The sequence below is a fragment of the Cervus elaphus genome, chromosome 11, assembly GCF_910594005.1.
Source record: "Cervus elaphus chromosome 11, mCerEla1.1, whole genome shotgun sequence".
Taxonomy (NCBI): Eukaryota; Metazoa; Chordata; class Mammalia; order Artiodactyla; family Cervidae; genus Cervus; species Cervus elaphus.
The window spans coordinates 66,367,080-66,381,930 of record NC_057825.1 but is presented as its reverse complement, the minus strand read 5'-3'; the positions used below and the strand labels follow the sequence as shown (position 1 = coordinate 66,381,930).

The 14,851-nt window shown below is 41.5% G+C and overlaps 2 protein-coding genes across 12 annotated transcripts in view; one reads left to right on the top strand and one right to left on the bottom strand.

Moving 5' to 3' along the window:
* The window catches only part of MTIF2 (mitochondrial translational initiation factor 2), a 26,685-nt gene extending 13,624 nt beyond the window's left edge, over positions 1–13,061 (bottom strand). The window contains exons 1-9 of one of the 10 annotated variants that reach the window (XM_043917989.1): positions 12,941–13,061; positions 12,587–12,829; positions 9,794–9,880; positions 6,725–7,472; positions 5,142–5,367; positions 4,681–4,792; positions 3,879–4,050; positions 3,244–3,404; positions 2,157–2,333 (exon numbers count right to left, since the gene is read on the bottom strand). In XM_043917989.1, the coding sequence (XP_043773924.1) occupies positions 2,157–2,333; positions 3,244–3,404; positions 3,879–4,050; positions 4,681–4,792; positions 5,142–5,360 (841 nt within the window). In that variant the 5' untranslated portion in view covers positions 5,361–5,367; positions 6,725–7,472; positions 9,794–9,880; positions 12,587–12,829; positions 12,941–13,061. Of the gene's footprint in view, positions 1–2,156; positions 2,334–3,243; positions 3,405–3,878; positions 4,051–4,680; positions 4,793–5,141; positions 5,368–6,724; positions 7,473–7,895; positions 8,457–9,793; positions 9,881–12,586 lie in introns of those variants that run through there. The other 9 variants (XM_043917987.1, XM_043917990.1, XM_043917988.1 and 6 more) reach the window with 9 other exon arrangements.
* LOC122703614 (prolyl-tRNA synthetase associated domain-containing protein 1) lies at positions 13,054–14,851 on the top strand. 2 transcript variants are annotated; one of them, XM_043917997.1, is made up of 3 exons: positions 13,069–13,208; positions 13,481–13,583; positions 14,332–14,851. In XM_043917997.1, exons 2-3 carry the CDS (start codon positions 13,569–13,571, stop codon positions 14,761–14,763), a joined length of 447 nt encoding a protein of 148 aa, XP_043773932.1. In that variant the 5' UTR covers positions 13,069–13,208; positions 13,481–13,568; the 3' UTR covers positions 14,764–14,851. The 2 variants fall into 2 exon arrangements, with proteins under 2 accessions (XP_043773931.1, XP_043773932.1); XM_043917996.1 differs by lacking the exon at positions 13,481–13,583 and having other exon boundaries at positions 13,054–13,208.

The following is a 14,851-nucleotide window of genomic DNA, read 5'->3' as shown; positions in this document are numbered from 1 at the left end:
GATATCACTTTGCCAACAGAGGTCTGTATAGTCAAGACAATGGTCTTTCCAGTAGTCAGGTATGGACATTAGAATTGGACCATAAAGATAGCAGAGTGCCGAAGAATTGATGCTTTTTAACTGTGGTGCTGGAGAACACTCTTGAGAGTCCCTTGGGCAGCAAGGAGATCAAACCAGTCAATCCTAAAAGAAATCAACCCTGAATACTCACTGGAAGGACTAATGTTGAAGCTGAAGCTCCAATACTTTGGCCAACTGATACAAACAGCCAACTCATTGGAAAAGACCCTGATGCTAGGAAAGACTGAAGACAGAAGAAGAAGGTGACAGAGGATGAGATGGTTGGATGGCATCACTGATTCAATGGACATGAACTCGGACAAACTCTGGGAAATGGTGAGCAACAGGGAGTCCTGGCATGCTACAGTCCATGGGGTCGCAAAGAGTTGAATATAACTTGGCAACTGAACAACAACCACCACCATGAGATCATCTGCCTCTTCTTTTCAGAAGCTTTTAACTCACTGCTAAAACCCAGCATCTCACCCAGGGCTAAGTGTCATTACTGTAAACTTCCTTTTAGGATTTACAGCAACTCCTTCTTCATACACTTAGCTCAGAGACTGACACATAATAGAGTCTCAATAAATATGTACTTAATGAATGAATCAAATAATCTTATCATCTACTTGTCATTATCAAACATACCCACTCATTAGAGAACTCACACAAAATACAGATAATTCTCTAGTTAGGTTTCACCAAGTCTACAATGTTCTCAGGTATCAAAGGAACAGAAATTGAAATCAGACACAAAAGAGCTATGCAATCCACAACCTACTTTAGGAAAAAGTACATTCTATATCGACGAGCTGTTACTTAACAGACACCAAGAGAACAGGTACAGGAAGCCTGATATAAGGAGTTTATCTTGTCTCAACCGACTGCTTGTTACAGGATCCCTGACAGATTTCTCACTCATATTTGTTATATTCCTTAGGATCATTAAGAACATAGCCCATTCCACAAAGGCAACTTTGAGAACTTAAAAATTAAAGAGAGGAACACAGAAGCCAGAAGACTGGATTTCAAATGCAGACATGCTGCAAATTAACTATAATTGGGGGAAGTTCCTACTACCTTCTAGGTCTTAGCTTTCCTGTTTATGAGATGAAAAAAAAAAAAAAAACTGGACTAGATCAACGAACTGTCAACCTTTCTTTTTTAACTTGCCAACAAACCTAAGAGAACATGATGTATTCCGTCAGTTACATTTTCTCAAGACAGCAGTATTTTCTCAGTGAGTGTAAGGTCACATCAGAAAAAGAATGAATGTACAAAATATACGTGTAGTGTTTACCATTACAATTTTTTTTTCTTATTTATTATAAATGTAAAGACAGACAGGAAGTGGCCTGATTCCAGCATCCCAGGCTTCCAGCAGGAGGTGCTGCTGCTGCTGCTAAGTCGCTTCAGTCGTGTCCGACTCTGTGCGACCCCATAGACGGCAGCCCACCAGGCTCCTCCGTCCCTGGGGTTCTCCAGGCAACAATACTGGAGTGGGTTGCCATTTCCTTCTCCACATTACAATTTTTAAATGGAGAAAAAAGGAAGAAGATAGCCAAGTGATTTCTGAAAGTTTTAATTTTATACCTTTGACCAAATAAAAACTTATTTAAAGCAGATGAAGGAAAAGTCTCTTTTTAGAGAAGAATTCTAGATAATAAATGAATAAGGAATAACAATTAGAATATCACTGCTTTGGAACTCCTAATGAATTTAGGTAATGGGTACATAGGGGTTCATTATTCTAGGCTTATTTTTTATATCTGTTTTAAATTTCATTGATAAAAATGTTTTCAAAAGTCATTTGAGACTGTTAAAATTGTTACACCATGCCAAGTAAACAGTAGAGCAAGGACTATATTTGTGGTCACAAGTCCCAAGTTGAATCCTGCTATACTCTTCTTAGTAGATAATGTCTTTAGCAAACAATTCAACTTTCTTTGAGCTTTACCTGTTAAACAGGTGTAATAGTCCTGGGGTTCCCAGGAAGATTAAATGAGCAACATGTAAAAACAGTAACTCTATTTAGTAGATCTTTTAAAGGAAAAAGCAACTTCCTTCTTGATACATGGAAGTCAGCCACACAGTACCGTGAGCATCTTTGGCATGCTGAATGGATTCTACAGTTTGTTTCATCACTCCATCATCTGCAGCTACCACCAATATAACAATGTCAGTGACCCGAGCGCCTCTGGCTCGCATTGCTGAAAAAGCAGCATGTCCTGGAGTATCAAGAAAGGTTATCTTTTCCCCAGAGGGCAAAGAGACTGTGGAAACAGAAATACAAGATCACTAAGGACTCAAATAAGAATATACATCACCTTATCAACACAATTAATAATTCTTCAAAATAATTTTATTCTTTCCATTAATCTTAATTAGAACAATATAGATCATCAATCCACAATGAAGTGATAACATACCAGTGAGACCTTTAGAGTTTCTTTTTATGTAATCATTTCAAACTAAAATTTTTCCTATTTCTAGACTATAATATAAATGTACAACAGTATACATATAATATAAATGTATACATTATAATAAAATACCAATTGAAATCTAGAGGAAAAAACAGATTGACAGTTGTATAGGCAGCCACTCCCACATTAGCAAACACCAGCTGCACAACTGCTTTGAGCAACAAGTGCAACTTAGTACACAGTTAGGAGCTCAGGATTTGAGTCCAACAGCGTGGGGCTTAAATCCTGGCTTTGCCACTTACTAGCTGTGTACTTTGAAGCAAGTAGCTTACCCTAAACAAGTCTCAGCCTCTTTACAGGTATATAGGACTACTGATACCTACCTCATGATGCTGTTGTGAAGATAAGAAAGATAAAGCATACAAGGTTCTCAGAATAGAGCTGGGCATATGCTAGGTGTTCAGCAAATGACAGCTGTTATTTAATTACGAATGGTAACACCATCACAACCTAGTATTGAAGAGCCTTAGGCTCATTGAACCAAACTAAGAATGGGCTAGAATAAAAAAGGTATAATTTTCATCTTAAACTACATACAAAATAACCTTTACCAGCCACCTGCTGTACATTTGATCTAATGGCTTTAAGCTTTAGCCTTTCTTTTACTTTAAATTTGTATACTCATACTATGACACCTGGTTTAAGAAAATAATATGTGGGGTTCCCAAGCACATTGTAAGGTTATTTGTGTTCATACCAAGAAAGGCACCAATGTGCTGAGTGATGCCTCCAGCTTCCATTGCTGCCACTTGAGTTTTTCGCAGTTTGTCAAGTAACGTCGTTTTCCCATGATCAACATGGCCCATTATAGTAACAACTGGGGACCTTGGGATTAATAAAGCTGGATCTGCCTGGGGCCTACAATTAACAGCAAAGGAGTTTCATTTCTTAAATATCAGAAACACTTTATAGCTTATGAACTGATTTGCAGTTACCTCTGTGCACTACCTTTAACAACAAAACCCAACATTCAGCTCTGATTAGATATGACTATTTTCCTCTTCTATGCATACCAGTGACTTACGATGATATATACAATGACTGCCCACCTGCTGTTGGCATCTTAACAACAATGAGCAAACTGAATGAAATTTTAAAATTCAGGATCAGTGTACATAAATCAGCAAACTAAGAAAAATAACCCTTAGAGTTTTATAATAACCTGAAAATACACTTTTTGATGCTTTAAGTACTTTGAAGAAAAGTTTAACATATACTCACAGATCATTTTAATTGCAAAAGAAATTTTAAGTCAAATCTTTCCATTAAAAAGTGTGAAAAAAAAAAAACCAATGTTGTCTCCTTCCCCCAATTTACACAGTTCAATTTTACCTTTTTACAGCATCTTTATTTTCCCTGACTTTGTCTTGTTTTAATTTGCTCCATTTTAACTTCATTCCTGACTTCTTTATCACTTCTTTGATCCAGACTTCATCTAAATGTGAGTGTGTTTCTAGTGAATCTATGTCAATAGCAGTGTTCATTAAAGATTCATATACAGAGTCTAGGTGAAACAAGATAAAATCTTTTAGGATAATGAATTAAACACAACTTAAAAAAAAAAAAAATCCCAGATGCTGCAACTAAAGATCCTGCATGCCATAACCAAGACCTGGAGCAGCCAAATAAATAATTTCTTTTTAAGTTGCACTGTTACTACACTGTATTGTAATTGTTATTGTATTCTATAGTCATTACTACAAGTATTTTTTTGCCTGCACTACACTACAAATATTGTCAAAATGAGTGCAAGAAGAAAATTTGAGAATTACAGATAAACAAAGGGAAAGTAAGTGAGTAGAAACACAGTCTCTCAGTCCAAAAACATCCTTTGGATTTATTCTAATAGCCCACAAGACTTCTGAGAAAGAAAGTTTCATTCAAATTAAAAAAAAAATCTTTCCCACTTTTATTAAAACAAAATCTTGAAGAACTGTATTTGCCAAAGAGCCAAGAAACTAATTAGGAACTGTCACCTAAAGTGAAAAATATTGGAATTACTTAACATCTTTTTAAACCACCAGTCTAATTTTCATCCTTAAATACCTCAATCTCACTGCAAATAAAATACTAGGTATTCCACATTTATAGGAAAATGTTTCCCTACTTTTCCTTATAAAATTATCTGGCTCACCTATGTCTTTTTCCATTGCTCTGGCCAACTCCTCAACAGTCATTCCAAGCCACACCTCCACCTCCTTTTTAGATTTTGTTGAAGGTAATGGAGATTTCTGTGATCTTTTTTCCTATTAAATATTCAGAATGCATAAAGAAGAAGGAAGAAAAGACTTTGAGATTTATTCTGGAATATATACCACAGTCATGGTTCCTATTTCGACCAACTCTCCCATAAGTAGTTAAACCTCAAGACTAAAACTTAAAATCTTGCATTCTTAATTCACTGTTATATACTGATATAAGTCATCAAATTCATCAATATTACTAAACAACTAACTAGAACCTCCCTTCCTCACAAAGATTTATTGCCTGGAGTAAAGCATTAAGGCATAAAGATTTCATAAATGACAAAATACTCAAAATGGACTTCTATTCATCAGTCTAGGGACTTTCACCTCAGACCAAATCTCTAAGTACCTTCTTTGTCACCAGAAGCCTACGTTGAGCTAATGCAGCCCTGACGAGCCCATCTGTCTGCCAGGGCCGGCTGTACAGCTGAGCCGTGTGCACTGCATAAGCAGAGGAAAACACATGCCTCCACCGCGCCAACATTCTTCTTTGACACAGGCTGTGCAGCCGCCTACAAACAGTGTGAAACCGTAGCAAGTTCTCCAACTTCAGTATCTTCCGGTTCATGTTTCTCCTAGGAAAAAAGTTTTAAAAGAATATTGTGGTCAATATTGAAATCAAGTTGCTGCTGCTGCCAAGTCGCCTGAGTCGTGTCCGACTCTGTGCGACCCCATAGACGGCAGCCCACCAGGCTCCCCCGTCCCTGGGATTCTCCAGGCAAGAACACTGGAGTGGGTTGCCATTTCCTTCTCCAATGCATGAAAGTGAAAAGTGAAAGTGAAGTCACTCAGTCGTGTCCAACTCTTCGCAACCCCATCGACTGCAGCCCACCAGGCTCCTCCGTCCATGGGATTTTCCAGGCAAGAGTACTGGAGTGGGTTGCCATTGCCTTCTCCAGAAATCAAGTTAGGAAACGTTAACAGGATATGTACCACATGAAAGCGTAGCTAGTGTTTCAACACTGAGTAAAACTGGGTTCCCACCGTGAGAGAGCTCACAGTCCAGTCAGAGAGATGGGATGTCATACCAAGTATTCTCTAGGTATTAACTATTACTGTTGTTAATGTTCCTACGATTCTGACATATAGTACCTTATAAGGGCTCTTTTTTCTTGAAACATCAACTAGCCAAATCACAACTAGAGTGATTTTTTAACACAAATTTGAACTTATCAACTCTGCTAAACATCCTTTGTGGCAGCTAGAATGGGATTATCCCTAGTTTAATATACAACTTCAAAACATGCTATATAAGGCTCATTATCTGTCTTCTGTCAATCTCTCGCTGCATCTCTTACAATCTTATAGTTCCCTCACGCCTACCTCCCATATTTTTGTTGCTCTGTCCCACATATAATCTCTGATGGTCGTCGTCTAATCTTTGAAACTTTGCATATGCTTCCTCTACTTGGAAGTATCTTTCAACCCTAACATTTGCCCTTCTTCCACAGCTTTTTCCCAAAAAAGGACGTAAGAGTGTGAAGAAGGCACCCAATAAATACCCACTGAATAACATTTTTTGATTACTCTTGTTTGTTTGTTTTTTTAAGATTTATTTATTTCTGCCTGTGCTGGTCTTCGTTGCTGCTCATGGGCTGTCTCTAGTTGTAGTGAGTGGGGGCTATTCTCTAGTTGAGGTGCACAGGCTTCTCATTGTGATAGCTTCTCTTATTGCAGAGCAGAGCCTCTAGGCACAAGGGTTTCAGTAGCTGCACCACGTGAGATCTATAGTTGTGACTAGAGAGCTCTAGAACACTGGCCCAGTAGTTGTAATGCATGGGCCTAGCTGCTCCTTGGCATGTGGAATCTTCCCAGACCAGGGATCAAACCTGTGTCTCCTGCAGTGGCAGTAGGATTCTTAACCACAAAACCAACAAGGAAGCCCCTGAATATTGCTCTTTAGAAGAAAGAAGAGTTTATTGAGAAACTCACAATAGAACTCAACAGGATAGCTCAGAACTCGGTAGTACAGTCTTTTCCTCCTTGAGTCTTCTGTCTCTTCTGATCACAAGACTGCAGTTCTACAGCTTTGCTTTTCAGTGTTTAAAAGAAGGAGCAACTAAAAGAACACAAGAAGTACTACTTTTCTCCTTGGCAAACATTTCCTTAGCACCATCTTCCAGGGACTGCATTTGAGGTTGTTGATTCAAAGTTTAATAAGCCAGAGTCACTTCCTTTGGAGTTCACCGTCTCTAAAATGTTCCAGTATAATGATTCTTAAACACCTTAAGAATGGCACATTTAAACAATCTTATTTGGGTACATTTCCCTAAAGGATGAAGTAGAGTGCTCAGGAAGCAGAGAATTCCTCCGGGGGGCGGGGGGGGGGGGGATTCTTTTTTTTAATGAGTTTAAAACCAGATTTAACAAGGACACGAACTAATGCAGTGGTAGGAAAGGTCCTTCATGGAGATTAACCAAAGCACAGATATTTCACTGAGGCAGATATTCGAAAAACACATGGGGAGGGGGGCAATAAACCAAATACCCAAACTGGAAGGAAAACTTGCCACTTATTCCAAGCCTCTCGTTTTATAGAAAAGGAAAATGGAGTCCAGAGAGCTCAAAAAGCCTTCTCCAAAGTCATACTGTTAGTTACTGACAGTCAGGACTAGAACCCAGGCTTTCTGACTCCCAATTCCGGTGTTCCTTTGCCGCTAGGATATTCTTATTATGGAACCTGAAAAAAAAAGATGTTGGAAATAATGTAGTTGCGTTGGTTCAAACATCTGAATGAAACAGTTGAAAACCTTGGAAGTTATGTGTAAGGTAAAAAGAAGTCACTATACAAGAATGACGGATCTAAGGTAGCTTCACCGGGAACCCGAGTCCAATAAGCCTTGAATATAGCGGAGGCGGGGGACGCGGGACCACCTGCCGCGGCGCTCAGGGAAAGGAAGCAGTCCGCTGCTTCCGGCTGGATAACTCCTTCATCATGCCTAAAGCAGGGTCACGTACGGATTAGGTGCATCATGGAAATGCTCCTGAATGCGCAATGTTTATCATCTGTGCTGCTGACACTTTAGGCCAAAGAATACAATACACGCCACCCAGTAAGACCCGGCTAAGGGACCCACCCCCGGGCCCCCCATCTAGCTCCTACCTAGGACGCAGGACTTCGGGATTCTGATGGGGGCGGAGATCACCTTCCGGACCGGCAGGACAGTCAGCCAGTCCGTCCCTGAAACGGTTCCTCTACGGCTTCCGTTGCCGCCGGAAGCGGCTCTACTCGGAATTCGGAAGTCCCTACTTCGGAACAGTAGCTGTAACCTTTGTCGAAGCTGTACTCGTGTTGCTGTGCGTGGATGAATAATCGCTTTTACAGATCCCTTCCCTTCCTAGAAAGTAAATTACTGCTACTCTGGGGCCGTGAGTGGCCTCCATGCATACGCTCAAGGGAAAGTTAAATGGGGAAATGTGGGAGAAATAAGTCCTTAAAACACATACTTCCAAAAAGGGGGAAATGGAAGGGAACGCGGTGATAATAGTGATGAGGGAGGGGCGCTTTCTCTTTTAAAAGTCGCCTCCTGTGGGTGGCATTTGAAGTAGTAAAGCTCGAGTGGGTTCCAATCCCAGCTCATTCCCAGTTGTCTATTCAGGGACCTTATGTAAACTCCCTGTGCTGCAGTTTTGCAATATGGTAATAATACTGCAGTGGGTAGCCATCCATTCCCTTCTTAAAGGGATCTTTCTGACCCAGAGATCGAACCTGAGTCTCCTGCATAGCAGACAGATTCTTTACCGACTAAGCCACCAGAGAAGCCCTGGTTATGGTAGTGGTTTTGTCCCTAAGTCGTGTCCAACTCTTGCAACCCCATGGGCTGTAGCCTGCCAGGCTCCTCTGTCCACGGGATTCTCAAGCAAGAATACTGGAGTGGGTTGCCATTTCTTTCTCCAAGGGATCTTCCCAACCCGGGTGTTAAACTCGGGTCTCCTGCATTGCAAGCAGATTTTTTTTTACCAACTGAGCTATGAGGGAAGCCCCATGGTAATAATAGTAGCTGCTTAATAGGATAGCAGTAGCAGAAAGGTTCATAAAGTAGCTGGTTCATAAGGATTTGCTGTTGTTATTATTAGCTTCCTCCCAGAACATTTCCACACCTTGATTGGACGTTGTCTTCTGGCTTGTCACTTTGACCTCAACCGCCACTACTCTCAGGAGTCTTAAGTATTGTTTTATTTCTGTCCTCAAGGTCTAACACTACCCTAGGCTAATGATGTAGGTATAGAAGAGTTTCTTACTGTTACCTGCTTTCTCCCTCCCTAGTGTGGACTCCTAACTCATGCCCCATCCCCTTTTTTCATGTTTGTCTCCCCAGTGTCATCACAAAGATGTGTAGGCAGTGTTGCTGAATGATTGGAAACCTCTGTCCGGGAAATCTTTTTAATGAACCTAACACTCTTGAAAACTACTGAAGTTTCAACTGAAACGGAAAACTACTGAAGCGTTTCAGTTTGCTATCATTTTACTTACCTTTCACACTCACTGAAGTGCAATTTCTGTGAGAAATTCTTTGCTCTCTCTGCTTTGCCAAATAGTTAAGAAGCAGAAATTGATTGGTAGACCATCAAAGTAATGGTCATACCATTCTCCCCAATATTAAAGTGAAAATAACCAATACGTTTCTGATCATGAAGATACACATACTAATGTGGAAAATTCAAGCAATACACCAAAATATAGCAAGTGGAGGGAGCAAGGAAGAAAGTAAGGAAGGAAATGAGGGAGGAAATAGAATGAGGGCAGTTAAATAGGCACCAACCTGAAAAAGTCAAAGCTGGACACTTCTGAACAACAAAATAATGGCGTATTAGATTATAACTCAAAATAACAAAAGAGGGACAGGGAGAAATCCTCCTTATAGAATAATTACACATAATAAATGTTTGTTAACTTCTACTATGAGTTAAAGCTTAGTCCCCACGTCCAATCCCTTGGGTGTAGACTAGACTTAATGACTTGCTTCCAAAGAACAGAATATGGAAAGGGAAAAATAGTACCTTCATAACGGAGAAATCTGGCAGACACCACCTTAACCAACCGATCAAGGAAAACACCAATAATGTCATGTTGACATCAATAAGCCCCTGAAATGATGTGATAAAGACATTACATCTCTGTAATATTTGTCCCCCAAACCTACAACCCTATTACAATCATGGGGGAAACATCAGACAGCCCAAATTAAAGAGCATTCTACAAAATATCTGAGCAGAACTTTTCAAAGTTGTCAAGATCATGAAAAACAACAAAAGACAAGGAAACTACCACAGATCTGAAGAATAAGGAAACGTGATGACTGAATACAATGTGGGATCCTGTATAGAGTCCAGGAACACAAAAGCACACTAGTGGAAAAACTTGTGAAATCTAAATAAAATCTGTAGTTTAGTTAATTGTAATACCCCAGTGTTAATTGCTTAATTCTCACAAACCTATCACAATAATAGGTTAACATTAGAGGAAACTGAGTGAAGGACATTCAGGAACTACCTACTATCTTTGCAAATTAAAATTTATTTGAAAAAACAATTTTGAAAATTTTTCGGTTGTGACACTCAACTTGCGGGATCTTAGCTCCCAAACCGCGGATCAAACCCAATGCTCCTGCAGTGAAAGCCGAGTCCCAGCCACTGGATCACTAGGGAATTCCCTAAAAAGATTTCTTTATAATTTTTTCCCTGTTTGTAAAATAATTCAGTCACCTGCATTTATCAGATGCTACCCTCTCCTGGGCTTCCCTGGTGACTCAGTGGTAAAGAATCCACATGCCAATGCAGCAGCCATGGGTTTGATCCCTGGGTTGGGAAGATCCCCTGGAGGAGGAAATGGCAACCCACTCCAGTATTCTTGCCTGGAAAATCCCATGAACAGAGGAGCCTGGCAGGCTACAGTACATGGGGTCACAAAGAGTTGGACACGACTTAGCGACTACACCCCTCTCCCAGCATCATGACATTTCATATTCAAGTTCTCTGACTAGACGTCTAGCTCAAGTTCATGCTGATAATTTTTATGTCTCATGTTCTTTCCAATGTAAATTTGAGACTGTATTTGCTTTAAGGACAAGGGACCATGCAAAGGATAGCATTTCTTTTCTATTTAATACAATGCTGACATGTATGTTTGACAAATAAATATGCATGAACTTGGGTCAGGATAGTTTCTAAACAGTGATATAAGGTTCTTATACCATAGACAGATTTAACTCCATTTTATAATAAAAATCTTTGGTTGTAAGACTTGTTTGGAGCAGGATACCTGGTCATCACACCACAGGTAGACTGTAATTACGGCTTCCCTGCTGGTTCAGACAGTAAAGAATCTGCCTGCAATGCAGAAGACCCGGGTTCGACCCCTGGGTTGGGAAGATTCCCTGGAGAAGGGTATTGCAACCTATCCCAGTATTCTTGCCTGGAGAAATCTCATGAACAGAGGAGCCTGGCAGGCTACAGCCCATGGGGTTGCCAAGAGTCAGACATCACTGAGTAACTAAGCACAGCACACAGCACAGAATATAATTAAGAGAACATTAGTGTAGACCAGGAGAGATGATAGTAGTGTAGGCTAGAGTGATGGAAGTAGTTAAGAGTAGGATTTAAGAAACTGAATTACGATGGATTGTCAGTGGGGTGGGGGGAGGGCTTCACACCTTGCATAACTGATGGATGGCAGTTCATTTCTAAAGAGATTTCCAGGTCAGAACACCCTCCTTGCCTAGACAATGTGCTGGATGGCATTATCAATATTTCCTCTTTGAGTTTCTCTTTTGTAGCTGTCATGCAGACCTTATTCTTGGTTAATTGTTTCCTTACTTTTGTACATGACTCATATTTCTTTCGGAGAAGGCAATGGCACCCCACTCCAGTACTCCTGCCTAGAAAATCCCATGGACGGAGAAGCCTGGAAGGCTACGGTCCATGGGGTTGCTGAGGGTCAGACACGACTGAGCGACTTCACTTTCACACATTGGAGAAGGAAATAGCAACCCACTCCAGTGTTCTTGCCTGGAGAATCCCAGGGACGGGGGAGCCTGGTGGGCTGCCGAATATGGGGTCGCAAAGAGTTGGATACGACTGAAATGACTTGGCAGCAGCAACAGCATATTTCTTTTTTTTAAAAAAAATTTTATTTTGTATTGGGGTATAGCCGATTAACAAACAATGTTATGATAATTTCAGGTGAAAGGTAAAGGGACTCAGACATACATATACATGTACCCATTCTCACCCAAACTCCCCTCATCTAGGCTGCCACACAACACCCAGCAGAGTTCCCTGTGCTATACAGTAGGTCCTTACTGGTTATCCATTTTAAACACAGCAGTGTGTACATGTCCATTCCAAACTCCCCGACTGGGGCAACAGTTTTGTTAACAATTGGAAGCTTAATCTAAACTCCTAAATGGAACTCTAGTGGAATTTCAGGCCTCATTCAAGGTGGGGAGTGAGGGTTTTGCAGGATAGTGGAAAACACCCCACCAAGAGGCAGCAAAAATGCCCCTGGAAAAGGCAGTCAAAAGGATAGAGATTGTGGCCCTTTTCTCCTTGTTGGTCCACAACCTCGGGAAGTTCCCCTGGTGAAACCACCGCACACACACACCCAGAGACCCCACCCCCCAACCCAGAAGGGCAAGGAAAGACTGAAGAGGCCGGCATTCCTCATTGGTAGGTGGCAGTTTTAATAATTAATAATCAAAGGAACTTACACTGGTGGTTTGTCTTGGGCACCCACTTGCCAGCATCTTAAGAATTTATATAGAGACCTTAAGGGGGGAGGGGGGCCTCACTTACCTAAAACGTCCAGGTTTCAATGACACATTACTCTCTCAGGCTGCATCCGTCAGGCAGCACCTAGCTCAGGAACAGTGGATAGAATGTACATTCCAAGGGCAGAAGGGATAAGGAGACTCTGCCTCAGTCTGCTTCCTGGGTAAACCCGAGACCACATACAATGAATCACTCCCTCAACATTCCTTAAGTTGAATTGTTAGGTTTAAATCTATTTAAATGGAAGACATGCTGGATCTAGGAAACCTGCGGCGGGAAAGGAAAGGGCTGTGAGAATGCACGCGCCTCCCACCTGTGGGACGCGGGTTAAGGACACTGCACGTCTGGGGAAGGATGTCCTGGAGGACTCGAACGAACCTGAGAACAAACGGTGGATGTCGAGCGAACACGGTCCGACCCCACCTCCGGATAACGCCGGCTCCGGACTTCCGGCACCGCCCCTGTCCCTCCAGGAACTTCCGCCTCAGCCTGCAGTGGGCAGTCCGCGGGAAGCCACGCCCCGCCCCTCGGCCGGGTCTCTAGCCGCCGCCACGAGGACAGCATGGCAGGCGCTGAGTTGCGGGCGGCGCTGGAGCAGCGGCTCGCCGCCCTGGCCATTCGCACAGAGGTCGTGGAGCACCCAGAGGTGAGACGCTCCCGCTAGTACTATCCCGGGAGGGAGTGGGCTCTACTGCAGCGTCTGCGAGGGGAAGCCACTGAAAGTAGACTTCCCGGGGTGGTGGGGGATCACTGTACCACAGAAAAAGTCCGTTCTAAGGCATTTCCCGGAATCCAGAGTAGAGAGGGATCTGAATGCACCACCGAGTGCATCTCCTCTTGGGACTCTTACTGTTATTGTGGAAAAAGCCTGTTTTCCTTTTGGAGTGATTTTTTTTTTTTTTTAATTTTGGGAACTAGCGCAACATATTGAGAACTTGTGCATCTCAAACTGGCCTGGGTATGTAAGTTGCCAAGCAGTAAAACGTTTCTGCAGAGGCTATGATGCATGCGGGACACCAAGGTTAGAGTTTGTTATTTTTTAACATGATTCAGTTCATTGATGGAAAGATTTTTTGTTTTTGCAAGTATCTCACGTAGCCAGTATATAACCTGGGTGTTGGGATGACATAGTTTTTGGCTAACGCTTGAGTAACAGCTCGTGATAACTAGCTAGATACAGTGATAATCTTCGAAGGGTAGAGAAATTCATCAAAACTAGTATTTTCTTTGACCCTTTTGCCTCCCTTATAGTCGATACTCTCCCCCTTTCTACTGTGCATATTGCCAGCTTTTCTGATGTTCTTTTTATATTAGCCCAGGCTCTCATTCCCTGCCTTCACTCCCTCTGTAGTTATGTTTTATCGAGTGAAGGTTGTATTATGGTCTGGATGGAATGCCAAGGAATAGGAGTCTGGGCTGCTATATAAACTTTTTTCCCCCCCTTTTTATTGGAGTATAGTTGATTTACAGTGTTGTGAGGGCTGCTATAAACTGGACAAAAAGTCTAAAGGAAAAACAAAAATAGCACTTTAGAAATGTGAAGGCTTAGCCAGCATATCGGAATGGAGAACTGGCCCAAGAGAAACTACCTGAGGTCCTGAGATATAATTATTTGATAACAGGGTGGGAATGGGTTACTACCAGTGAAATCCAGGGTACCGAGTACTCCCTAACCTCACTGTTTAGACCCAGCAAGCAACGTATATGTAACTGTATGTTTGCAGTGTACATGCATGTTATTTTTAAACTTCTCATGTGGTATTTTACAGGTGTTTACAGTTGAAGAAATGATGCCTCATATCCAGCATTTGAAAGGCGCACACAGTAAGAACTTATTTCTTAAGGACAAAAAGAAAAAAGGCTATTGGCTGGTGACAGTTCTTCATGATAGACAAATTAATTTAAATGATCTGGCCAAGCAGTTAGGCGTCGGGAGTGGAAACCTGCGGTTTGCTGATGAAGCAGCCATGCTAGAAAAACTGAAAGTTGGCCAAGGTTGTGCCACACCATTGGCACTCTTCTGTGATGATGGAGATGTGAAGTTTGTTCTGGATTCTGCCTTTTTGGAAGGTGGATATGAAAAGGTGTACTTTCATCCAATGACCAACGCTGCAACCATGGGATTGAGCCCTGAAGACTTTCTCACATTTGTGAAGAACACAGGACATGATCCCATAATACTAAACTTTGATAAAAACTAATTGGGCTAAAGTTCAGAGTATTTATTTCTGAAAGCTGTTTTTCTTACCTGTAATTATAAAAAGCATTAAAAATGGGAAGACATATCTA